Source organism: Lissotriton vulgaris, chromosome 7, assembly GCF_964263255.1.
Source record: "Lissotriton vulgaris chromosome 7, aLisVul1.2, whole genome shotgun sequence".
In the NCBI taxonomy this organism is placed as follows: Eukaryota; Metazoa; Chordata; class Amphibia; order Caudata; family Salamandridae; genus Lissotriton; species Lissotriton vulgaris.
This window is the reverse complement of record NC_141695.1, coordinates 727,666,373-727,693,937: the sequence shown is the minus strand read 5'-3', so window position 1 is coordinate 727,693,937 and position 27,565 is coordinate 727,666,373. Positions and strand designations below refer to the sequence as shown.

General features: G+C 44.1%; 1 protein-coding gene across 2 annotated transcripts in view; it reads left to right on the top strand.

The window, feature by feature from the left end:
- Positions 1–973: 973 nt before the first annotated feature.
- The window catches only part of LOC147702338 (ATP-binding cassette sub-family A member 9-like), a 1,822,583-nt gene continuing 1,795,991 nt past the window's right edge, over positions 974–27,565 (top strand). For both annotated transcript variants that reach the window (XM_086930970.1, XM_086930969.1), the window contains exon 1: positions 974–1,069. In XM_086930970.1, coding sequence (XP_086787096.1) covers positions 974–1,069 — 96 coding nt within the window. The remainder of the gene's footprint in view (positions 1,070–27,565) is intronic.

Here is a 27,565-nt window from a genome sequence, read left to right as displayed (position 1 = left end):
CGGGCTCAGACGCGACTGATACGGGTGGGCTCGGCACAGCTCCCTCTTCACCCCACGCAGGGGGGCAGCTCACGCTGGGCTTCTAAGGTGCAGAGTAGGCTCCCGGTCACCTTATTGTTTCCATGCAGGCCCGGGGCTCGACCTACGCCCTGCGGGCCTCTCGGCGGCCAGTGCCGTTCACGGGGGAGCCTTCTGGATAGTCAGCTCTCCCCCCCTTTCTCTACGATGTTTTTTCTTTTAGCTGTGGCACCCATGGCACAGCTTCCGCCGCCAGTGTAAAATCGTGGGGGCACTAGGCCCGCATGGTCAAAATAAGGACACACAGGACACAATGGTTACTGGGTGCAACTGGCCATGAGCACATGCGCTCAGCCTTTTTTATTAAGCAGGGTCATCTGTCTGATGACGCCTGTGGTGGGTGGGTGTTCAGTGTGTGACAACATGCTGGAACACTAGAACGTGTCTCTCCGACACTACATCAGCCAACAAGTTATCCGCGTTGCAACGTCCAGACTAGGCAACTAGAGCAAGCTCCAGACACCTACAACCAACGATCAACTGCTCCATCTGCTCCACCATTAGCGACCCAAGGTAAGATCCTGGCGGGTTTGGGGGATACAAAAACTTGTCAGCAGCTTAGCATTTTATCATTGCATCACCCGTAATTCACATTTAGACTGCCACCACTGGGAGACACCTATGGCCGTCTCACGCAGCCGCCATCCTGCTCCCCTCCTTCCACCATCAACCTTTGTAAACAGTTTGTGAAATCCTTTCAAAGAAGGATTTCATCTACATAAAGCTATAATTTCTGTTCTACTCTACAGTTGTCTACAAATATTGGTGTACGGTTCTGAGCAATATTGTATGTGAGGTGTGATATTGAGCATAACATTGATGTGTTTGAATGAGTAATGCTAGCCTTAAATGTTTTTTTAACTCTATTGTTCCTATTATTCACAAGCAGCAGAAAATGCATCAGCGAGAAGTTAGTATGTGCAAGCACACTGGAGCCCTGCTGTACAAGAATCTACTAGCAAAATGGAGGAACAAAAAACAAAGTTTACAGGTAAGGGTGATTCCTTTTTGCCTTTGTGTACTCTACAGTGGAGGATACAATCAGAGTGTGTGCAAGAAGAGTAAGTTTGCACTGTCATAAACCATATGTCTTGTAGTAATTACAATGCATCTATAATTTATATTTAAACCAATGAATCAGTAAAAGAGTCTCTGGACAGGGCTATGCATTACTGCAATTTTTAGACTGGTAGATGGTTACATTTGTTATCAGACTGATTGATGGATTTTGGATAATTGATGGATGATAATAAATTAGAATCAGTAGGCCAATGGATTTTCTTTTGTGTAGTTGTAAGAGTGTGTTACTTTTTGGATGGAAAGATGGATAAAAGGAGAGAATGGTTGATGAAAGGATGGATAAAAAAGTATTTAGATAAGAGGGTGGACATATGGTTTATTGGATGAGTGAACATTTAACAATTAGTTTGGAAAGATACCTTCAATAACACGTTAAATGTTCACTGATCTATTCATTTTTGGACAAATGTTTATATGTGTTTTTAAATGAGTAGATTATATTTGATTTACAGAATTGTTAAAAAAATACATATTATATGATGAGTGGATATTTGAATGAGTTGTTATACTTTAGGACATTGTGGATACTGCTAATATGTTTTTGGATGGGTGGGTAGATGGTAGAGCGCTTAGAGTAGTCAATGGATACATTAATTCTAAGCTACATGAATGTAAACATGTGTTCCGGTGAGATTGCTAGTTAGATGCATTTAAGGATGTGTCAATGGATTGATATGGTGTAGCATGAGTGCACTGCTGGGAAATTTGAGGATAAATGAATTGATGGGTGCCTTTTTTCAATTTATTGATAGGTTTGTGAATGTGTGGCTGGTTGGGTATTTGGACAGTTGCTTTTTTGAATTGTTATATAGCTCATTATTTAGATGGCTGTATGAGAACTAGGAAGAGTTTATTCCTGAGGGAGTTGGGAAACTGTCACTTCTGGAACATGAGTGGATGGAAGGGTTTTTGATGGGTGGTTGCATGGACAGAGGTTTTGATGGGTTGATGGATAGACAATTTTGTAATGGATGCATAAGTGAGTCCTAGATGGTTGATGGATCCGTTTTTTACAGGCTTGCTGGGTAGAACCATTTCATTACGGGTGGGTACACAAATGTCTACACTTTCAATTTTTAATAATTTACCACTCCACAAGGTTTGTCCTTTAAAGCCTGCTATCAACTACAGTGCATTGATATGGTACTTTCCTTATACACCAAATACAGCGTGATTTAATATGCTGCTTTTCCTGGAAAAATGGCATTAACCTTTCACTTTATCTGTATTTATACTGTAAATATTTTCAATATGTTTTAGTATTTGGAAACAATCATACACCATTTTAAGGATACATTCCTATCTGAAAAAATATAATTGTTCAAATGTAATAATACAAATTTTACTTTGCTTCTTCTTCCATGAATCTCCCCAATCTGCCCCTCCCATATAGCTCTTTGCGTAGCAATGGTTGCCGAATTCGTTAATTCAACAGATGAGTCTTTGCACGAGAGAAGCTGGCTGCATATCATTACAAACTAGTCGTATTATTTATTAGGCTCTATGTGCTAACATTTCCTCACAGATACCACAGAAAATGTAACCATGAATCAATAGTTGTAACTCCCCATGGTGTAGAATGTGTTGCAGCTTGTAGCACATGTGATATTACTTTTCTGGAATGTGAAGTCAACTGTAAACCCTCTCTTATGGAGGAACCTAGAATTATGGTCTTGAGATATTTTGAGCACTACAGCCTGTAGTCTGCTTTGTTCCTTCTAGCGCAGCCTTTAAAAACTTTCCAGATGAGTGTTTTCCCAATATGGGGGCTACTGTTCCTCTGTTGCTACAACACTTCCAAGGGGTAGTTTAATGGAAATAGGAAGTAGGCTGCTGTTTTGCGATGTGTGGTAAATAGTCCCTATTGTGAATTTTTAACAGGAAAATGAGGTATAACATACAGGATTGTTTTTTAACACATTGAATGCTGCATATGGTACATTTTTGGGACCTTTTCTCCCTATTAAAGGTTGACAAATTTGACTTGCTGGGTTCAGAGAAAAACTGCAAAGTTATGATAATATTCACACAAACTTGTAATTCCAAAACCAGTGAAAGCTATTGTTTGCACATGGATTGGAATTCATCCCTTAACTTGGAATATTTTGTCCTACTGCCCATCATTAAAGTGCATACCCAGATCTTTTCCCTACAATTATAGATATTTGTTTTTTTTTATCCCATAGGGTTCTCTACATTTACAAATCAGCTTAGTAAATTGACAACATCTGCAGAGACAATCTGTAAGTACTGAAACCATGAAAAGTTTGACACACCAAAGTCAAACTGCATCCAAATAAAAACTTTGGTCTTCTCCTTTATAGAAGAGACCCCTAATATTTGTCTTTGGTCCTTTTCACTTACCAACTGCTCCCCTTTGTAGGGCCATTGTCCAAGTTACTGAATATTGGTGGGGAGGGATAGAGAGTAACTTTTGAGACTTTTTATGTGCCTTTAGCCAATTCATAGCAAAACCAAAGGGAATGATGGACGGAGTGTTGAACATTGCAAGCACTCGCCCCCAGTCAACTGATCTGGGTTCAATCCATCATCATTCTTTAGCAAACTCCGCCACCCCAGTTCGGACAAGGCCATATGCAAATCATTCTGACCCTGTGCCTCATGGGAACAGTCCAGCCCGAACTGCCAAGCCATCTCTTCCCTGTACCGGAAACAAGCATCTTGGGACCGGATTCTGGCTAATCAGCCATCATCAGCCAGGCTAGCTTGAATCCAGTGTCAAAGTGAGCAAGGGACCCACGTCTGGGCATACCCTGTCAACTTAGGGTGAACAAAGCAAAACCAAATGGGATGATGGACGGAGTGTTGAACATTGCAAGCACTCACCCCCAGTCAACTGATCTGGATTTAATCCATCATCATTCTTTAGCTCACTCTGCCACCTCAGTTCAGACAAAGACATTTGCAAACTAATCTGACCCTGTGCCTCATGGGAACAGTCCAGCCCGGAATGACAAGCCATGTCTTCCCTGGACCAGAAACAAGCATCCTGGGACCGGTTTCTGGCTAATCAGCCGTCATCAGCCAGGCTAGCTTGAATCCAGTTGCAAAGTGAGCAAGTGACCCACGTCTGGTCATACCCTGCCAACTTAGGGCGAACAAAGAAAAACAAAAGGGGATGATGGACTGAGTGTTCAACATTGCTAGCACTCACCCCGGTCAACTGATCTGGGTTTAATCCATTATCATTCTCTAGCTTACTCCGCCACCCCAGTTCAGACAAGGCCATATGCAAATCAGTCTGGCCCTGTGCCTCATGGGAACAGTCCAGCCCGAACTGCCCAGCCATGTCTTCCCTGGACCGGAAACAAGCATCCTGGGACTGGTTTCTGGCTAATTAGCCATCATCAGCCAGGCTAGCTTGAATCCAGTGGCAAAGTGAGCAAGGAACCCACATCTGGGCATACCCTGCCAACTTAGTGCGAACAAAGCAAAACCAAAGGGAATGATGGACTGAGTGTTGAACATTGCAAGCACTCACCCCCAGTTAACTAAACTGGGTTTAATCCATCATCATTCTTTATCTCACTCCGCCACCCTAGTTCAGACAAGGCCATGTGCAAATCAGTCTGACCCTGTGCCTCATGGGAACAGTCCAGCCCGAACTGTCAAGCCACATCTTCCCTGGACCAGACACAAGCATCCTGGGACCAGTTTCTGGCTAATCAGCTGTCATCAGCCAGGCAGCTTGAATCCAGTGGCAAAGTGAGCAAGGGACCCACGTCTGGGCATACCCTGCCAACTTAGGGCGAACAAAGCAAAAACATTACATAGCAGCAGAGATGCCTTACCCCCATGGAGCAGTAGAGAGAAGCTTATTTTTTTCTTTGTGTACCCAAGGAACTTCCCATAGATCTCTTTCTTATAAATTGTGGTGAATGTAGCACTCTGCCTTGACTGTGTCGCTCCTAACCTAGTACAGAATACAGCTAAACTAGGATTTCTGATAGCAGCTCTACACATTTGAAACCTGAGTGAACCTTGTTTCCCTGAAAATAAAACCATAACAACTGCCTTCCAACTTTGTATTTGGATTTTTTTACAATTAAATTAAAATTATTGGAATAGGTAGGGATTGTTTGAGAACATTCTAAACTTGATTATTGCAATTGACAATGATTCAACAGTCATGCAAACTACTGGCAAATGACATATTTTGGCAATTGACATTTATTTCCCCGTAATTTTGAACTGGTGTGTTTTGCAACTCAGAAGAAAGATATATTCCCAAATATTTCTTGATGTACTGCTAGTCTAAAAGATGGATGTGGGCTGTAATAGAATTGACTGAGATTTTTTTATTCATATTTTGGTCTTATTAATATTAAATTCAGAGACTATTTGAGAAACTAAAGTTTGAGCACACATACAGATGCCCCCAGCTCCTGGGCTTAATTTGAGTCGGCAGTTGGAAGTAAGGCCCACCGGTACTCGTTTTTGGTGTCTGATATTATTTTTCCTCATCAGACTTCGACCCAGAAGAAGAAAATAAAAACACTCAAGGGGGAAATAAGGTGTAGGAGAAATATGGGAAATATATGACAAAAGGAGAAAGCAGGATCCTGCAAGAGTGAGATAAAGGAGTGGGGAGTGTGCGATTGCGGGCTAAAGAGGCATCAGATGAAATCAAGGCTATGCATCCTTGGTATTTGGCACTCCAACCTTTTATGGTGCATGTGGTAGGCTACAGACCAAAACTATGGGCCCTAGAACATTACACATTAAGCTCTGTCAAGCCACATCAAGCAAACAAGTTTATAATCAGCAAACAATATCAACTTAAAAATGTCTCTACCCAATTTGATACTTTAAACTCTTTAGTTTTCACAAATGTGCTGAGCCCAGGTTCTGTGGAAACTGTGAAAAGCAGCTGCGACAGCTCATAACTGTGTTTGGTCCTCTTTTGGATCTCCATCCTTTTAGAGAGCTGCTGAACATTCTCTTAGGTTATAACTGTCCATTGGTTGATGCTTGTCGTGCCCTGTTTAATAAATTATCACCAACATTCTCCCCTTTGAGGTTTATTTAAAAAAAGGTTCAGATCCCTGAATCAAACTCTTCTTCTCTATCATGTGATATTAGCATTGCTCTCTGTTTACTATGCTTTACAATGTTGATATGATAGACAACCTCTTTTGTTTTGTCTCCCATGCATTCACGCTTATTCAAGATGGATTAATATAGGCCCGAGGGGATCCATCCTGGCTGCCAGAAAAATATCTTGGTGTCTAAGTTGAGCAATGAAATGGATCTATATGATCGACAGGCGATCAGGTGTTTGTTGAGCTTCAGGGTCACAGATAGAGTCAATTCAATCTTGGACAAATTGACCATTCTTCAGACTGCAGTAATTTAAACAGAACTTTGGTAGCACAATATATTTGCTACCAATTATTAATAAAACCTTGGTGAATAACCGTTTGAACCAACTCCTTAATATTAAATATTACATTATCATGAATTTCTTCTTCTCTGTTAGGACACTTGAAGGTGTCTCTGTTTGCTAATTATAATTGGGGCAAGAGTTTGTTTTTTAGTTAGGCAGTCCTGTTATTTGCTTGATTTCATGCATAGAGGTGTTAGGTATATAATCTGAGTTAATAAAGTTTTTTTTTCTGCTTTTGTATGAAATCTTCCACCCTCTCCTTTAATCTGTTGGTTAATATTTTATGTTTGCGTGGCCCAGGGTTTATATATGCAAGCATTTTGCTTGTTTTGTTATGATCCTCATATAATGTATGATTGTCAAGTTAGTATATATTCTGCTTTTCTATGGTTCCAACCTGACCGCTAATTAACATGAACCGAAGATTGTGGTTTCCTCTGCAGTTCCACTTTCAATATAGGTTCCTCTGTTTGCTTAGCTTTAGAGATTGCTGTAATGAAGTTTGCATGTGTAATGCTGTTTGAGTCTAGATAGTTTTTGATATGTCAGGGAGATATCAACTAAAGATCAAGGCAGTCAGATAACATGGTATAAGTTGTTAGTAATCTTCACAGTACACATAAATTTGACTTTAATATATGTCTAGGAACGGATCAGTATGAAGAGGAGGTTTCGATTGCCTTTCATAAGATCTGCGGGGAGGTTGCTAAAGTCCTTAGAAAGACTGCGTGCAGGAGGGCAAAAGAGGGGGAGAGATGATTTCACCAATCCTGCTCCAAGGCCGACCAGGGCCTGATGAGGGTGTTGAATGGGGATAGAAATGAGGCATCAATGAGGAAGAATAGATACAAACAAGCCCTGATTGCTAGGAAAAAAGATTTTGAAAGGGGAGCATGGGATGATCTTTTTCAGGTTAGCATACTGAATAATATTGCAACGTTTTGGGAAGTGGTCAATAGGCCTTTCTTTAAGGAATCAAATAATGATGCAATGGATTGTATCATCACCTTGGACATCTGAGTCTCGCACTTTCAGGGAATTTATGACAATGCTGTGGTTGAGACACAGATTTTGGATCAAGTTGGAAGGAGTGGGTATTACACCTTGGGGGTTAACTGGGGAGGAGCTATTTGATGCCATTGTAACAATGCCCAATGTGGAGCCACCCAATCCTGATCCGGTGCCAGTGGATGAATTTAAATCTGAACCAAAAGTGTGTCCAAAAATGCTAACCCTTGAAGGCACTGCCATTTGCAGGAATGGTATCCCACAGTTCTGGCCATAATTGTCCCTGTGTTCAAAAAGGGTCTAAGATCAGACCCAAAATGCTACTGACCTATCTCCCTTATAGATATGACTATTAAGGTCTTAGAGAAATTGATTCTTTTTAGGCTAGTGGAGTAGTCTGAGCAGAACAATATGATTTCCAGCCTGCAATTTGGGTTCAGGCCAGGTAAAGGAACCCTCGACAAATGGCTTAACCTACACTTGATTATTGGAAAATACATGGTGGAAAAGAATTGTTCATTGCATAAGGAATTCATGGATCTCCCTTTCACGTTACATTGTGTAAACAGATCAAAACTGTGGAGGTTGTTGATTGACCTTGGGGTGGATCAGAATACAGTGAATCTTCTATGTGATTTACATCTGAATCTCGCTGCCATGATAAGGTACGATCAGACGGGGAATCTGTTAGAGTTTGTGAATCTGCACAGGGAGGTCAGACAAGGCAGTATCCTGGCCCTGTTTTTATTTGTTATATATATTAATGATTTGCGCTCAGAATTATGTGCAGCTGGTAAAGATATTCTGAGGGTTGGCTCACAGTTAGTACCTGCCCCTCTCTATGTGGATGACACTGTTCTGATTTCCAGGACCGCGGTACATTCGCAACACTTGGTTGATTCCTTTGTGGCCTTCATGATTGTGCTAGATTTGAGCACTAACTATTACAAATCACATACTGTGGTTGTTGACTTTAGGAAATATCAGAAACAATGTTTTGGTGGGGGCATAGAATTGGTCAGGGTCACAACATTTTCATTTTGGGACCATTTTCGATGAAAGAGGTTTGTGGGGTCCCATAAAGGAAGACAAAAAGGAATGCATTTTCGAGAGCCACAGCCACAACCTTTAATTTTGCTAAAATGTTTGTGGCTAAACCAGTGCAGGCACTCGTCAAAGTATATCAGGGTAAATGCATTCCAATTGCCAGTTATAGTAGTGATGGCTGGTATTCCATGGACATGTTTTCTACAGAAGGGAGGTGGTCCACAGAGAAATCCAAGTCCACATTAGTTTTCACAGGGTTTTAATAATGGTAACACACTCAAGGAAACTCTGGACCTCTTGAGTTTTCAGACAGTGAAGTATTTGAAGGGGATGATGAGTGTGTTAGGTGTTACGTCTTAGTGTCCTTAGGCTCAATCCTTTTTTGTATAAACAGAATCAAGAGAGTCCTTGCTTTGTAGAAAAGTTGCTCTTTATTTGTGTAGATAAAAGCGTGGACAGCCGACACGTGTTTCGCCCCTGTGGCGAATTGCGCCAGGGCTTTTTCAAGGCTGTAATGAATCACAATTAAAAATGTAAGTGTACATAAATGAAAAGAGAGCGCCTATGACCCCAAGAAACGTGCACGAGTTCGAAGGAGAGGTAGTGTGGAGTGCAAATTCATAGATATGATTTCTGGTATGCGATCAGCGGATAGAAGAAACCCCTTTTGTGAATTTTTAAACAACATTGAGAAGAGATGTGTGCATGAAGACATAGAGCATCAAGCACTGTGAGTTGTGCCACCACGGTTTTGTGCAAGTTATATAAAAAGGTGTTGAAAGTTACAATTCTGATTAATTAGAGGTGAGGTAGGATCTAAGCGATCATGAATAAGCAGTTACCGCCACAAGTCTAGTTGTAGAAATAGTTGAGGTATTTTACCAAAGCAGAGAGATTAAAAGATGTGAGGAAAAAAGCTTAACCGTATCTGTTTCATACCTATTTACAATGTTATTTGTTCTGTACACTTCCTCATCTTATACACAGTATTTTTCAACATCAAATCCGGTTTTTAAATCTGTTGACACAACATTTTCATTTTTTAGAAAATAATTTTTTGTTATAAAAAGCCATTTTTACTGTATTCATTAAATAACAACTTTTGCCTGTTTCTAAGCCTACTAACAATCTGATTAGAAGGGTGCGATGTGATGTGCAGCCATCTTTTTACATTGATACCACTGTTTCCATCATATTATTCATAACATTTGAACCCAGATATTCTAACATATATCACAGACTTATCACAGGTTAACACTCGATGTGTCGCAATTAATCAGGTGAGATCCGGGTAATGGAGTGGAGTCAAATGGGTCATGTGGAAAAATATTAATCTGGGAAATAGGTCCCTTAGTTCGTAGAGACGTAATCGTTAAGGAGTTAGGGCAAATGGTCAAGCAATGGGAAGTTGGTGGATTATCGCATTCAGGGGGTCTAATTTATAACGTATTGGAGCTTAAGGGAAGACAAGATTTAAAAGATCTCAGCAAATTGTTCCAGCCTACGGGAGTAGAGCACTCCGGTGTGGAGACACGAGCTTGGTGGTTTTTTTTAAGGCATGCAGTAATAGCGCGGTTTCGTAAGCAAATCACCCAATAGGTGTGTGCGCGGGGGTGGCAGTCCGACAGATAGTGCTACGATGCAGCGGACTCCGGTATGGAGACACGGGCTTGGCGGGTATTTTTTAAGGCATGCAGTAATAGCGCGGTTTCGTAAGCAAATCACCCAATAGGTGTGTGCGCGGGGGGTGGCAGTCCGACAGAGAGTGCTACGATGCAGTGCACTCACCGGGATTGTTGATACGGGCGGAGACTAGAATGCGGCTATTTAGTCACTTACTTTTTAGGGGTAGAATCCCTGGCGTGCTCTTGGAAGTCTCTCGTTTCTTCTACCGCTTTCACAAACTGCGCGTTTAGTGGACTCTGCCTCTTTTAAACCGGAAGAGGGATGTTAACCCGGAAGGGCTAGTCTACAATATAATTCTACACGGGTTTTTTTATTTAATTTTAGACCTAATGTGCAGCAGCATGATTGAAAATAAGGGGGAATCTACATTTTGCGAAGTCATTGATATTAAATATGCGCTTCTATGATTATATTCGTTCATTTTTTCGTCTCGTAGCTCAGGGGTGATAGATGAATGGGCGTATGTGAGTAAAAGTCAAAGACGGACTTTTTTTTGAGACTGAAGACGTGTAAGGGTTACGCCATTTACAAGTGGTGTATATGACGGTTGTTAACTACATTATTGATCACAAAGGACAAAAGCAGTTATACATTCGGTCTCAATAAGTCCGGGGAGGGTGTTATATTATTAGACCAATCTCATAATGATACATTGTGTACTACTCACTAGTCTGTGAATTCGTGAGGGTGGAGGGGTAGAGTGGAATTCCCCCCGCTATGAGTCTTATATATGAGAGTTGGGCAAGGCAAGTGTCCTTGTATTCTATTCTTCTACTTTTAGTGAAGAGGTGCATTTTTGTCAGGTTTAGATCCCACAGCGTTCTAGCGAGGGATAAATGTGGGGGTACAGCCGTTGGCGGTCTCCTAGGGGTGTATCTTTATTCAGTATGTCTATTGATTGTAACAGTTAAGCATCACCTTGTTTGATACTATTGATAAGCAGTTGTAATCAATATTGAACTAAATCAGGACAGTTGTTTACTTAGGTGAGCTATTCATTGTCTCTGTATCCCTCTGTATTGTTTTCAGATGTAGTTTATTCCAGCCAATGGTGCCATTCATATTCTTGGTTTAAGCCCTTGTCCACTGTGTCCATTTTTATAATGAGCGCACTTTCTTCTCTTCGTAGGAGGCGGTCCACATCTCCGCCACGTTTTGGTGTCTTTAGTCTTTTGATGCCTACGAAAGAGAATGTTCGATTGTGCTCATGGTGTTGCAGAAAGTGTTCTACAAGGGATTGTCTAGTGTCAGTTTTGTGGATGTTCCGGTAGAGTTCCTGAATGCGAATTTTAAGAGGTCTACTTGAGCTACCAATATAGTTTTTCCCACAAGGGCAGGTGATAAGGTAGATCATATTGGTGCTTTCGCAATTGATGAAGTCTCTGATTGTGTATTTTTGTCCATTTATACTGACTTCTTTGGTCTTAGACTGGCCAAGTTTGCAGATTGAGCAGTTCGCGCAGGTTTAAAAGCCGATGGTTTGTGGTGGAAAGTTCCTAGGTTTGTTTTTCACCTCAAAGAAGGATGGACAAAGTATGTCACGTAGGTTCCTGCATCTGGAAAAGCCTAGTTGTGGCTTAGATGTTAGAGAGTCTTTTAGGGTTGGATTGTCTCTCAATAAGTGCCAATGTCTATTTAGAATTTTTTGGATTGTATATTCACCACTGTGGTATTCAGTATTGAAGCGAATGGTTGTTTTTTTCTCCTTGAACGAGTTATTGTGAAGTAGGGATTGTCTGTCGGTTTTTAGGAATTTTTCTTGTGCTTTAGATAGTTTTTGTTCATTGTAGCCTCTTTGTTTTAATTGTTGGGTTACTGCCTCTGAGTGGTTTTGATATTCTTTTACTGCACTGCAGTTTAGACGGGCCCGTCTATATTCTCCTCCTGGGATGTTGTCGATTGTGTGTGAGGGATGGCTGCTCGAGGCATGGAGAATCGAGTTTACAGATGTTGGTTTCCTGTGTATTTTTGTTTGTAGTTGCTGGTCCAAAACATATATAGTTAGATCTAGGAAATCTACTTCTGTTCTTGAGATGTTGTATGTGATTTCAATGCCCCATTTATTTGGTACGAGTGATTTGATGAAGGTTCTCAGTTTTTGTTCACTGCCCTGCCATATTAGAAGAATATCATCTATGTAGCGACCCCACATAATTATATTGTCGATGATTTCCTCAGATCTTTCTTGCCAGAGCCAGTGTTCTTCGACTGTACCCATAAGCAGACAGGCGTACGGAGGGGCAAATTTGGCCCCCATTGCGGTCCCTTGCAGTTGAGTGTAGTATTTGCCATTGAAGAGGAAGTAGTTATTGAAGAGGCAGAATTCTAATAAGTCTAGGACCATTTTGTTTCGTGCAGTTAAGTGGACTGATCTTGTCTGTAAGTATTTTCTCGCTGTGGCTAGGCCATCAACATGTTTTATTGAGGTCTACAAACTGCAGATGTCAATTGTAAAGAGGAGGTAGTCATCTTGCCACGATACATTTTCTAATTTTTGTAGGACATCCTTGGTGTCTTTGAGGAAGGATGGTAGTGCCTTCATCAGAGGTTGTAATTCTGCATCGATGAAGGCCCCTACGTTTGAGCAGATGGAATCAATCCCAGCAATTATTGTTCGTCCTTTCGGTATTCTTCCCGGCTTGTGTACCTTGGGCAGCAAGTATAGTGTTGGTGTGATGGGGTTTTTTATGAAAAGTAGATTTTTTTCTTCTGAGCTGAGCAGGCCTTTTTCATACCAGAGGTCCAGTAGGGTAGTTAGCTTGTCCTGGATATGTTTGGTGGGGTTATGATCCAACAGTTGGTAGCATGTTTTATCCTCCAGTTGTCTTTGGGCTTCTTGTAAATAGTCAGAGGTGTTTAGGAGGACAACATTTCCTCCTTTATCTGCTTCTTTGATCGTTAGATTGTCATTACATCTCAGTTCCTTTAGTGCCGCTCTTTCTTTTGCAGAGATGTTCTTGGAGGTGTATTTTTGTTTTGCTTTATATTTCTGGAATTCCTTATCAAGATCTTCAGATACTCTTTTTGAGAACATATCAATGGAATTTCCTGCTGGCAGTGAGGGAGTAAATTTTGATTTTTTCTTTAGTGTGTTTGGTTTGGAGTAGAAGATGTCAATACCCAAGTCTTCTGCCGTTGTCGTCAGGAGCTCTAGATGGTCTGGATCTGTGTCTGTCGCGAGGTGTAATAACAGGTTGCTGTTTTCAAGATCTTGTGCTGACATGTCACTTGTTTGTTGGTTGCTATAGGAGGTGTTTTGTCGTTTTGGATTCTCGTTGAAAAACAATTGGAGCTTAAGTTTCCTTGTGAATTTGAAGAGATCCACCTTTGTTTTGACCAAGTCCCATTGTGCCGTAGGGCAAAATGAGAGGCCCTTATTGAGAATTTTGTAATGTGTTTCAGATAGGACCTCTGTTGACAAGTTTAGGACCAAGTTGTTTGTTAAGTTTTCAGTGAGTGCTGTTCCTTCATCCTTGCTCTTGTTTGTACACCCGCTGTGTTTGGTTTTGGTGTCCCTAGATTTGGTGGTCGTTGTCGGTTCTCCTGTACATTCCCCAATCGGTGTTGTTGCACTTCCTGCTCTCTGTCTTCATGCACACATCTCTTCTCAATGTTGTTTAAAAATTCACAAAAGGGGTTTCTTCTATCCGCTGATCACATACCAGAAATCATATCTATGAATTTGCACTCCACACTACCTCTCCTTCGAACTCGTGCACATTTCTTGGGGTCATAGGCACTCTCTTTTCATTTATGTACACTTACATTTTTAATTGTGATTCATTACAGCCTTGAAAAAGCCCTGGTGCAATTCGCAACAGGGGCGAAACACGTGTCGGCTGTCCACGCTTTTATCTACACAAATAAAGAGCAACTTTTCTACAAAGCAAGGACTCTCTTGATTCTGTTTATACAAAAAGGATTGAGCCTAAGGACACTAAGATGTAACACCTAACACACTCATCATCCCCTTCAAATTCCTTGGACATGTAACATCTCAAGACTGTGGAAAATAAGTTATTATGAAAATTGTTGACCGTCCCGCAGTCAGTACCCACATATATAATACATGAAGAGTTGGGTTTAGGGTATATATGTGATCAATTAACACTTGCACCCTTGCTTAGATTGATTAGGGTATGGTGCAAGCCAATGCTAGCTCTCAATCGTACAATTATAGAAGACTGCCTGACTTTAGACAGGGCGTTGCACATTCCATGGATCAAATATTTCAAGGATTTTACACGCTAATTGGCTCACCCTGATTTGATCGAGAACTTGTATGGTGTCATAAAGAGGGATTTGATTTTGGTGAAGAAGCACTTTGCTTGCATGATTGGCTTAGAAAGAAAAACACTGGAACCTATTAAACCCACAGTTTGGTCCTATATCATGTTAAATGCTTGCCTCTTTGGGTGAGCCATATTTAACTACAGTCACGTTATCTGAACACTGATACCGGTTGACCATATTTAGATATCATCTCTTCCATTGGTCCCTGGTGGTCCGACTAGGCAGACATTAGGTGGAAGAGAGAGGTTCTTGTTTGTGTGACGATTTCTCTCAGCAAGACACTTTGCACATGATTTGTATTTGTTTTGATCTTTTTGGAGATAATGTATTACTATGGTTTTGTACTTGTCATATGTCTGCTTTTATGTTTTTTATTAACCAAATAAATACTATTGACTGGACATGGTGCCTTATCTCATATAGTAACAAGTGGTCCATTAAGACTGCCCATTTAAGAACTTTTGCAGCCCCATTATCTATTCCATATTTACCAGTGAAGAATATGGATAAGGACAGGGAACAACATCAAATAAGCTTATGGGTCCATAATTTGCTTCTTTTACAGTGAGTAGACAGCCTTCATCAATCAGAATAAGGGTCTGTCCGAATCTCTAAGCAGCAATAAAGCCTGCATCCTCCTACCATTGTTTCTCCTCTGTGATACCACTACTTTCCAACTAAGTCTCTGCTGGATCATATTATTTTCCCCACACATAACCAGTTAAGCTCTGCCTTCAGCATCAATGGGCCTGTGGCAAAATTAATTATTGTGTAAATGTGGTTGTCAGGGACATATCCCACACATGGTATAGCATTGCAGTCTCACGGTACCCCAGTCTCTGCCTGCTGTTGCCTGCACACTGCCGTCAACGCGTGTCAAAAAATGGGAAACTCCACCCCGGCGCGGGACTCACCTGCAGCACTGTTCTCTGCCTGATGTTGCCTGGTCACTGGGGGGACTGCTAGTGCCAGGATCCACCGCAGCCCCTGGAGGGGGGTCCCCCTGTCGTCAACATGCTCAAAAAGCAGGAAACTCCACAGCTGTGTGGGACACCCCCAAGCAAAGCCCATGCCAAGGGCAGGCCCGTCCTTGCTCGTCATTGCCAGGAAGAGACAGGACAGGGCCACCCCCCTGAAAAATAGACATTGAACAGACGGCCACAGCTCCAAGGTACTGTCCTTTTACCTCAAAGCCAAACTACTTGTGTTTTATTATTGCTTACATCCCTGCTAGTAAGCACATTATAAGGGAGAAATGGGTGAAAGGAAAGCAATTGATGTCCCGGAAGAAGGACCAATAGGGAAAGGCAAGATGCTCTGAAAGATGGGAAAGTGATGATGGCACAAGATTACCAGCTTGGATTATTTCTAAATACCATACTCACCTGGTCCCATAAACATTCATACAATAAGCTGGAAATTCTCCTCTGGAGATCAGGTTTTAGTCTAACTTGAATTTTAATTTACCTGTACACCTTTCCTTTCCAAACCTTAGCACCTCAGTACTTAATTTCCTCTGGTCGATAGTTCAGGTCGTTAGCATAATAGGCATAAAATAAAATGTACCCTTATTTCTTTAAATGGCCACAGACTCTGGAGAGTTTTAAAACTTTTATCTATGCAATATTTTGTGAGTCAAATATCAATACATGTCAACCGCCAACTTCTCAAGAAGGAAAATAATGATCAAAGCAAAAATATTAGTAAAATCCCTAGGCATTGGTACCTTGGAAGGGTGGAGAAGGGAGGAGAAGGGAAATGGTACAAGGACATACCACATAGATTTATCTTTACCTAGAATGGTGTGAGGACCAACCCCTGGACAAGGGCAGGGAAAGAAAGGGCTCCCAACTAATCAGGAGCCAACGGATCAGGACAGGTGCAGGACAGGACAGGTAACCTCCTCTATGTGCAACACCAGCATTACACCCCTCTCTGGTGCTACTCTTGTAGAGTAGTTCCTATATTCCCAATAGGCTCTGCGCATTGGAATAATATCCTCATAAGTGCTGCGCCCAGTCCATCGGCCGACTGCACCACTACCTCAGGAGTGCTGCCATCGGCCGTTGGACGTTCCAGCTGCACCTGCGCAATGGAACCTTCAGCACTGGAGCTGGACGTTCCATAGCAGCTAAGGTGATAGATACTGTAGTTTAGACGTAGGACTGAGGTCGACTAGGTCTCTACTGAATATATTAGACCTAATTGTGAGTGTCAGCTAGCTCAGAGGTCACTAGAAACGTTCTCAAATAAACCAGAAGAGATTAGTCTCTGACAACCTCATAACATGACAACTTTGTTTCCCCAGAATGAAACGTATCTCTAGAGTCGCGGAAACAATAGACAGCTATTTCAGTCAGTCAATCGTACATGCTTAGTTTCACCAGAATTGCTTTAGAAATAGAGAGACGGGCGTTTTCAATAAAAGTATTTATTGAACAGTCGTATTTCTTAAGCATAAGAAATGCACTGCTACAATTGAAATGCTAGTTAAGAAGTACGAGGCATATAATATGAATAGTATTATAAAATAGTACTGTAAAAGCATGATATGGTTTCTAAGCCATAAACATAGAATACATAAAATGCATAAAATACATACAGTGATAAAATGATGGCTTAAAAGTACTCAACTGGTGCTTCTAACGTACGTCTACCCCAGTGTACCTAACCTAAGTACGAGGGAGGAGTAAATGAGGAGTAGTTTAAGTTGTAGTATTTCTCTGCCAAGAATCTGTTCAAGAATTCTCTAGGGATCTAATCAGCTCCGTACCTTAGTTTTAGAATGATAGAGGTCTGGTATCTCTCTCTCGGGACTCGATCTCCCAGCAACCTGCAAGGGTAGCCTGGAAACACTGGAGCTGGATTGCTCGGCAGGAGAAAATACAGCGTCTTTTCAGTGCGTCAGTTGGAGGGTCGGCTTCCTTCAGCACTTGCATCAGCAGGGCGTCGGGCAAGTAGGTAGTCGATCTGCTCCGGAACCACCGTGTGTTTGACTGGGCAAATGTAGGCATATTTATACCCCTGAAGGTGCCAAGTCTGACGTAAGATTGGACATAATATCGTCACTAGTGCCTTAGTTCCTTGAAACCTTCGGATTTCTTGGATAAATCAGTATTCAAGCAGGGGGAGGTTCCTGACTGCTGAGGGCTGGTTTTACCACAAATTCAATGTGGAATCTCAGAGTTTAGTGGAAGTAGCCATGCCGTATTAGGGCTGCGCCGGCTATAACTAAATAAGGCAATGAATAAGGACTGGATGGTTTATACCTATATCTGGGCATGAATCGGGAAAAGTTACACTAGGGTCCTAGATTCCCACATAACACTCTCTTTCCCCTTCTAGATGGACAGATTCTTCTCCATCAGCAATCTCCCAATTCTTCTTACAGAGAGCTCGACCAGCCCTCTGAGCTCCATGATATCCACTGTCTTCTTCTGCAGTGTTGGGTCTGTGACAAGTTGGACAATCTAACTGACCGAGCCTACCTTAGTTTTACTATTCTCAGTGTATGTACCTCCCTCCAATGTTTCAATATTTGTGTATTCCCTTCATTTGATTGGTCAATGGGATGGAGAGAGGTCATCACACCATACTAATGTGAAGTCATCTTCTTTGGTTTAATTGTTCTTTGTTCCCGCTCTTAATTTTACTTTCCCATGCTTTATTGCTCCAAGCAACTTTCACATTACTTCATGTACAATTTATAAAATATTGTCTAATTCTTCTTCTCTTGTGCGGGTCAATAGGTGAAGTTCTCAGGCGCATCGCTTGAGAGACAGTCCTTGGCTGTGGTTCAATGTCATTGACACAGGAGTTTCATGATTACAGTGTGCATGTGTAGGGTTCAGACAAGATGGAGAATTCAGTCACCCTCAAGGTCCAAATACGAACTAATAATAAAGTCAAAGAAGAACATGATAGAATACGAAAATAAATGAAAGCACGGTATTCCATTTATTCCTCCTCTAATCCCATTATTTTATTTTAAATATTGCATTAACAGTTTAGCAAGACATGCAAAGTTTAGTTTAAGTATAGCCATATGCATTAGCATGTGAAGTTCAAAGCAGCCATTTTTAATACTACTGTGCAGCTGCAAAGAATTCCCACCAAAAGCAAAGGACGTCATAATATGTAGATGCAGTAGACGCATGCGCAAAAGAGTTCCATTAAGACACTCAAATTACTTGTTAGTAAAGCACATAGACAAGCTTCCCCTAGATGAAGAAATATCATGTGGTGCAATCGTTAGTAATCCAAAACATGTTGATGAATTTATCACATGTTATTTCAAGAGGGTTGAATCCAAGCAAGTTTCTTACGTACGAAACCTTGCTCCATCAGCGGTCAGCATTGCAAAATAGTAACCGAGTTATAGCTCGTATTGAGGACTTGGTCAATGAGTGTGAGGTGATATTAATAACTTAAACTCCCATGGGTCAGGGTTGTAGCATGACAGCCGAGCCACCAACCCTGGGTACCAGCGTCCAATGTGGAAACCCACCCCTACATGTACCAGATATGTTTAAGAAAAAAGTGCACCCTAAGGAACCAACTAATGATGACGAAGTAGAATGCATCAGAAATTCCCAAATGATAGTTACAAGCACTGATGGCATAAGTACCAGCCAAACGAACCTGTAATAGAATGTTCCAACAGGTTTGCTGTACTAACCTTGTTGAATGAAGAAGGTCCTGATGTAGCTTATAATGAAGAGGTTGCAAATGCAATATACGATGCCACCCCACTCTGTTCGTGCAAGACCATGTTTTCAGATATACTTTCTGGTCAGTTGACTAACTTAAAAGCCCAAACCATTAAACTCACGGAGGAAGTTACCTCACTTAAAAGTATAGTCGGAAAGCTAACAGAGTTAATGAAAAAAAATCTTCAAGACATTCCCATTGGTACAAGCAAACCCCCTTTGTCTCTGCAATCACATGAAAGTACGCCCAAAAGGGTAAGCCTGAGACGTAGGGAAAGACCAAAATGTGACTCCGCCAGAGACCTTTTCACAACTAATAATGACAATCACAACCACCACCGAGTCATGAATTCCATTCAACATTTAGTCCCAAATGGCATGAAAGTGAAGCAGGGTTTCCAATGACCGAATGGGGGAGTAAGTAGGGACCACCACTTGTTGCCGAAAATCAATCATCCCCCTGGGTTAGAAACAACAGATGATTACAGCAAATTGGGTAAAGCAGCAACACAAACCATGAGGAACTAAATATTTGTAACTAGCCCGCCAAAGCTATCACCTAGTTCAGTAAAAGAGGATGAACTCACTTTGATTAATAAAAGTATTCCCAGGCTTAGACAGGTGCATAAATGCAGAACTGTCATAAGGGAGGACATATCCTCAGCAAAAAGGGGCTCGTTAGAAGGCTTAAATTTTGATTATGTCCGCCTCACCCTGGTTTCTCGAGATATGGTGGATAATGTGGTGGCCTTTGAGATCAGGACATCAAATCTGACTACAACACAGATAAAAATGAAGTATAATCCCCCAATTCCACCAACAAAGCAAAACTTAACAGCCCCCAGTTTATTAGCCAGTGAGGGATCGAGTCTGTCAAATATAGATTGAAGCCTAAGGAGTCCAACTTCCCTTAGAAATCAATTGACAGCTTTACACCCAGAGGTAATAGTAGGAAACGATTCACACACACCAATTTGCTGCAATATGAGTGGGTTGGTTAGTGAAGTGTGCCTGAGAGAGAGTGTAGTAGGAATGTCCAAGATAATTACAGTCCCTGTGAAAATTCTGTCCAACATATGACGGCTGTGGTAAATGGTGCATTCAATACCCCTGTTGGCTCTCTTCCCTCACAGACCTTTGACCAGTTTATTTTCATTACATAGAACATTGCAGGCTTGCACACTAAAGTATCATCCATGGATTGGCTAGATTTTATAGACAAACACAATATCTGTGACTTCCAAGAAGCGTGGTCATTAAATCTGATTTGTCGCGTAGGTTACTTACATTTTTTTAAACAGGCAAAAGGGGGGCATAAAGGCAGACCCTCTGGAGGTCTTACTATCTGGGCAAAAAAGTGTATAAGTTACAAAATTGAGGAAGTCAATGTTGACAGCCCATATATTATGGCCATCTCCCTAAGTTTAAATAACACACATCAAATAATACTGATATATGCGAGGGGGTTTGTTGGAGGAAGGCAATCTGCCACAATTACCAAATTAGATAAACTTTTAGGCGACCTTACAGGTGCAAGTAGTGCGATGTTTGTAGGAGATTTTCATACTACTTTCGAACCCCTCGATAGGGAGGATGGCAATCTCAGTGAGGAGGAAGATGCCCAATGGAGCATTCCCTCACTAGAGTTGTTACCAATAAGAAAATGGAATGAGGAAAGCTTTACAATTAAAATAATTATGCTTGGAGAAGGTACTTAGGGGTGCAAATGAAAGAACGCCCTCAGATAGGCTGCGCTCCCCCACATATAGTAACGGTTTGAGAAGAAGCTGTATAGACTTCATTCTCATCAACCTCGAACTATGGTCAGCCCTCATAGATATGGGGGTATGTGAGTGTAACAAAATGTTAATGTTAATGTTAATAAGATTTTTAAAGCACGGGGGCGTGGCTAGCAGCCGATGAGGACGGTTGCAGCCTAACGAGGCTCCCGGCCCTCCGCCCAATGATCCGCCGATAATCCTGCATTTGACCCGGGATCCCCGCGAAAATCGGAAGATCCCGGGTGCAATACTCAGCCTGCTCCGGTTCGAGTGGCGAGCCGGTGGGATCACTGCAGCGGGCGCAACTTGATGCGAGGAGCCCAGGATGCCGGAGCATAAGATGGCGGCATCCTGGGAAGCGGCTGCCGAAGAGTAGAAGCAGCTCCGACCCCGACCCCGACGCCCGGCGGGGCAGAGGAAGCGGAACAGTAAGAGGCAGAGGGGGAGGCTGAGATCGACTGGCGCACCATCGGCCCCCGGCTTCGAAGCGACCGGTGCGGGGTGTTGGGCAGGGGCAGCTCCGGCGAGGCTCTGCCCCACCCAAGAGGAAGGAAATCTGCGCCCCGGCTCTGGGGCCTGCTATCCCTGCGGGACTCCGGGGAGGCTCCGCCCCACCCAAGAGCTAGAAAATCAACATCCCGGCTTTGGGGCCTATCATCCCTGCAAGCGCCGGGGGGCGACTGGAGGTCTAGCCTGACAGCCCAAAAGGCGAGAGACTGCAGTGACAGGCCCCTGGGGAGGGGAAAGGGCTAACACGAGCGATCCCGGAGCCTTGATGGCCCAGACCTGCCGCGAGGAACGACCCGAAGGCGGCTGGGTCTGTGCTGCAGCTGGATTGGGGCCCAAAGGAGAGGAGCGTCTGGGGACAGCCAGCAGCCTCCACGGGAGCAACCGGAGGCCGACCTTGCCCGGAGTGCAGAGCGAATGCCCCGAGGATAGAAGCCAATAAGGGGGCCCACTTAAGGGGGGGAACTTTGTCTACCCACCCATGGACCACTCCTAGCAGGAGGACCCCGATCAAACTCCCTGAATTCTGGGCCCGGGAGGAGGTCGGTACCCGACAAGCGGACATCTAACACCGGACTGGCTGAGCACCGAGGCTCAGGCACCATAACGCAGACCGCATTCAATTGGCGAGCGCCACTGGAGGAGAAGAGGGAGGGGACCGAGTGGCGGGCAGCGGTCCACTCAAGCTGCGGACCCCCCGGCGGGCATATCTGACAACGCGACCCCCCGGCTGAGCCGTAAGGGATCCCATAGCCGGCACACTCCTCAGACCCCCCCATTACATCACCGAGGAGCCAGAGTGCCGTTGCGGCAGTGGTGCGCCCTGGCAGACCAGAATGCAATAGAAGCACCGCGTGGCCGACCTGAATGAAGCCAGGGTCTGTAGCGGCGGGGAGGGCTGACTGACCCAGCAGAGAGGAGAGCCCAGAAAGAGAACCCGGACAAACCCCTCCTAGTTAGTACTCAACAGACTGCTCACTGCGGGGGGTACTGACAGCCCCTGAATATCCCTGAGAGCCCAGACCAACGACGCAGGAGCAAGATGGGAAAGCCTAGGGGAGCAAAAGGAGACGAGAGCCCTGCCACGGAGACACCGGAGGATACCCCACAGTCCACAACAGAACTGCAACAGATGCAGGACCGAATCCTAGAGGCTATCGCAGCCACAAAGGATGCCTTACACCAAGACATTGTGCAGGTGTCGACGGGGTTGGGGCTCCTGCGGGCTGACCACGCAAAGTTAACAGATAGGGTCAAGGAAGCGGAAGACACCTTAAAAGACATCGTGCCAGCGCATAAATTGATGGAGGGGAAGCTCATGGAGGCGCTGGACCGCATACAAGCCCTGGAGAGGCGAGCAGAGGCCTTCCCGAAAAAAAGGAGGGCACGGACATGGTGGGCTACTTGCACAAATGGCTAAAGACTGTGGTGGCCCCGGAGGGCCTTTCTCCCTTCTTCACTCTAGAGCGGGCGCACCGAGTACCATTCAGGCCCCCGAGACCGGGCCTACCACCTCGCCCAGTGGTCATCAAATTGCTACACTACAAGGACAGTGACTGGCTATTGCAACGAGCCAGAGATGCAGGTCCCTTCCAAGTGGACAACATCAAAGTTACTCTATTCCCGGACTACACGTTCGAGACCCAAAAAATGCGTGCCTCATTCCTCTCCATCAAAAAAGAACTGCGCACAGAAGGCATACAATACTCACTGCTGTTCCAGGCCAGACTCCGAGTAGTGGTAGACGAGAAAGCTCTGTTCTTCCCAACGGCGGCAGAGGCATGGGCCTGGTGGGACACTTATAAAGCAGGCACGGATGGAGCTCGGTTCAGGGCTGAGGAGGAGCACCAGAAACAATCAGTCAGGAAGTCAAGGAGGCTCCGAGGGCGCAGACAGGGGTCCAGAAGGCCGACGGAATCCCAAACAGAAGACGAACGGAGAGCAGCACTGCAGGCAGTAAAGGATGTGTCGGGATCGTCACTGTCCCAATCGGGGAGAGAATCGGGCTCGGAGGGCCAGGGAACGGGCTCGGAAACTGAGTTGTCGGAGCTGGGCGGGGCAAGGGGCCCAAAGGTCATGCCGCAGACGTCAGAATAAATCATTGGAAGCTGAATCCTGGACATGGTACCTGGCTGGGGTGACAGCGACTGGTGCAGCCTCTACGAACTCTTGAGCAGGCCGCTGTAAGCCTGGAATATCGTGAGTCATAATGCGTATTGCGGGGCAGGGGCATGGGGACAGCACTTGAAGGTACCTATGGTTAGCTCACGCTCCCCAAGGCCCATAAGGCCTCTGTAGTGTTGACTACGGATTAGGAATATTTGAGAGCACGTTAGCTCAACAGTGTGGATGGGAACGACTCTTCTGCAGTTGGTCCTGTTCTGGGGGAGGGGGCCTGGAGAAGTTGGGGTAACTCAAGGCGTAGTTCGGGGGGGGAATGTTGGGGATGGGCGGGGACGGTGTCAAGTCTGATGTCTGGATGCAAATTGTTGTTGAGCTAAACCGAACACAATGGGACAATGGCTAATGCGAGATCGATAAAATGTGTGTCCTGGAATGTGCGGGGATTAAATACAATGGCAAGGAGACACAACATTCATTCTTACCTAGTCCGTAGAGGAGTGCATATAGCATTCTTACAAGAAACCCACTTAACGAGGAAAGAGGGAATAGCACTACACCGTAGATGGAGGGGCCACCTGTTTTACACCACATACTCTGCCTTTGCTAGGGGAGTGTTAATTTGGGTAAGAGCGGGTGTTCCTTTCCAAGTAACTAGGCATACAGAAGACCCGGATGGGAGATTTGTAGCGGTTGAGGGACTACTTAGAGGTGGACACATAGTGCTCAGAAGCATCTACGCGCCGAATGTAGATCAGGCAACCTATTTCGCGAGGCTCTCCAGAGTACTGGCCAGCTACTTCACAGGTCCTATACTGATGGGGGGGGGACTTCAACTCAATAGAAGATACAACACTAGATAGATCACACCCACCGCTGCACATATCCCCAGTACACAGGTTAGCGAGGTGCAGAACGGAATGGCAGGGGAAATGGGAGCTGACAGACAGCTGGCGCACACAACATCCAACAGAGCGGGATTACTCGTTCTACTCTAGCATACATGACCTCCATGTCCGCCTTGATACCTTCCTCTGCTCTCAAACAGTACTTCCAGCGGTGGCCCGGACTGAATATTTGGCACAGACAATATCTGACCACAACCCTCTACTCCTTACACTAGATTGGATGACTGAAACCTCAAGGATTCCGACGTGGCGGCTACGGCCGGACACGCTGGATGACCCACCCTTCCGCGAAGAGCTAGAAGATAGGATCTCTCAATACTTCACAGAGAACTAGGGTACCGATTCATCCAGAGCCATGGAGTGGGACGCATTCAAAATAGTAGTAAGAGGGCACTGCATAGGGAAATTTGCGGGAGTACGCAGGTCACTGGTGGAAGACTTGGATAAGGCTGAGCGTAAATTGAGGGAGGCGGAGCTAGAACGCCCTAACCGCCCTGAGTTACAGGGGAGGGTAAGTGAGGCGCGGGAGGCAGTGGCCGTAGAGGTGGAGCGCCTTCGTAGCTTCGATTATAAAACATACTTAACGAAGACTCTTGCTGAGGGGGACAAAACTGGAACACTCTTGGCCTGGCTAGCAAACCCCAACAGGAGTAATAAACCGATTATGACCCTAAAGGGGAGTGGAGGCAGCACCCATAAAACACAGCCGGACATACTGGACTGCTTTAGATCATATTACGAGAGGTTGCATAGGAGTGAGTTAGGGAACCAGAGTGAGGCAATAGATGCTTTTCTGAGCGATTTGCAGCTACCACAACTGGAGCAAGAACAAGCTGACGCCCTAGGCGGCCCAATAGAATTGGCAGAAATAAGAGGGGCGATAAAGCGAATGGCGCGTAACAAAAGATGGGTTGTTTATAGTGTTTTATATAGCGCGGACAAGACCCGTGGGTATCAGAGCGCTTAACAAGGGAGGAATTACATATAAAGATAATAAAAACAATAACAACAACAAGAGAGTAGTGAGGTAGAAGGCAATATACTGAATGGACGAGATTAAATATAAATATATTCATAATGGCTGCACAATTAGCATTATGTGGCGAGCAAGGCTTGGCTAGTGTCATGGTAACAAACCATGCTCGTTGAGGTAGGGTTAAAAGGCGATCGAGTGCATATCAAGGATAATAAGTATAGATAAATCAAGTGAGGTAGAAGTTATATATAATGACTGTGACATATAGTTACGGTACCACATATAGGGATAAATAAATCAAGTGAGGTAGAAGTTATAAAGTATGACTGTGAGATATCGTTAAAAAGTTCACACTTATAAGAGGTAGTAGTGATGTGTCAAGCCTTGGCTTGGGCACGGCATCAGATCATTGTTCGATAATGATTTTCCCATTTTCATGGAGAGGGGGGCCCTCAGTTAACGTACTTGATCATCCCAGTGATCCTTGGGTTTCTCTAAGTAGGGTATCTACTCATCAAGTGGCTCTTCAGTTCTCGTTTGAATGTTACTGTATTTTGAATCTTCCTGATGTTTGGAGGGAGTGAGTTCCATATTCTGGGGGCAGCTCCAGAGAATGCTCGGTTGTAGGTCTTTTTCTTGTGGAAAAAGGCTGGACGTAATAGCAAGTCTTTTGCGCTTCTAGTTGTTCTGTTACCTCCTGAGATCTTAAGTTTCTTAGCTAAATATCTAGGTGTGTTGTAGTGAACCGCTTTGTGCGTAATACAGGCCATCTTCATTTGAATTCTGGCCTCGTATGGTAGCCAGTTTAGTGCTTTCAGGTGAGGAGATATGTGATCGAATTTCTTCGTTCCCGTAATGAGTCTCGCCGCTGCGTTGAGGCAGGCTTTCAGTGGTGCTGTGGACTTTTTTGGTAGGCCCGCTAATGTGGTGCAGCCGTATTCGATCCTCGAGATGACTAGTGATTGGATAGCCAGTTTTAGATCTGCCTCAGTGATAAAGGGTTTCAATTTTCTTAAATAGTTAGCCCATTGAATTTTACGGGAGGTACCTAGCTCAACTGGCCCGAGACTTCAGGTGATATATAATGAAGCCAGGGATAAGGGCAGACTTCCCCAATCAATGCGCGAAGCCATAATGATTCCTTTATAAAAACCACGAAGGGAAAGCACAGACACAGCATCCTATAGGCTGTTGTCTATGTTAACAACAGACTACAAAATTTTGAGCACAGTGCTGGCCACCAGGCTGTTAGCCCACATGCAAGACCTGGTCCATAAAGATCAATCAGGTTTTATACCCACAAGGAACACGACACACAACATCCCTAGGCTGCTCAGGCTAATAGATGATCCACCGCCGAGTGCTAGGGCTCCCCTGGTATTGGCAGTTGACATAGAAAAGGCCTTCGCCAGCCTGGAATGGGAATACCTATATAGGGTGATGCAGGGTTTTGGCCTGGGTGAGGGATATATAGGATGGACAAAAGTGCTTTACTCTTCAGCGAAAGCTAGGGTGAGAGTCGGACCCTTGGTATCGGACCAATATGAGTTAAATCGGGGAACCAGACAGGGATTTGCACTTTCTCCCCTGCTGTTTGCGCTTGCGGTGGAGCCTCTAGCGGCAATGGCTAGGCTGGGTGAACATTACGGCGGGTTAGAATTCAGAGGGGCCCACCACTTCATTTCCTTTTAGGCAGACGACCTCCTCCTCTTTTTAGAAGATGCTGAGGAGGCCGTGGAAGGCGCAGAGAGACTGCTAGCACGCTTTGGTGATATATCAGGACTACGGGTTAACTGGATGAAAACCTGCCTCTTCCCTCTGAGGAAGGAGGAGGAGCGCCCCCCAATCCGCCCGTGCTTAGATGGGAGCCCAACTGCCTGAGCTACCTAGGGGTGCACGTATACCACGAACCTGCGGACCTGCTAGACGGTAATATAGGGCGCTGTATCCGCGCATTACAGAGT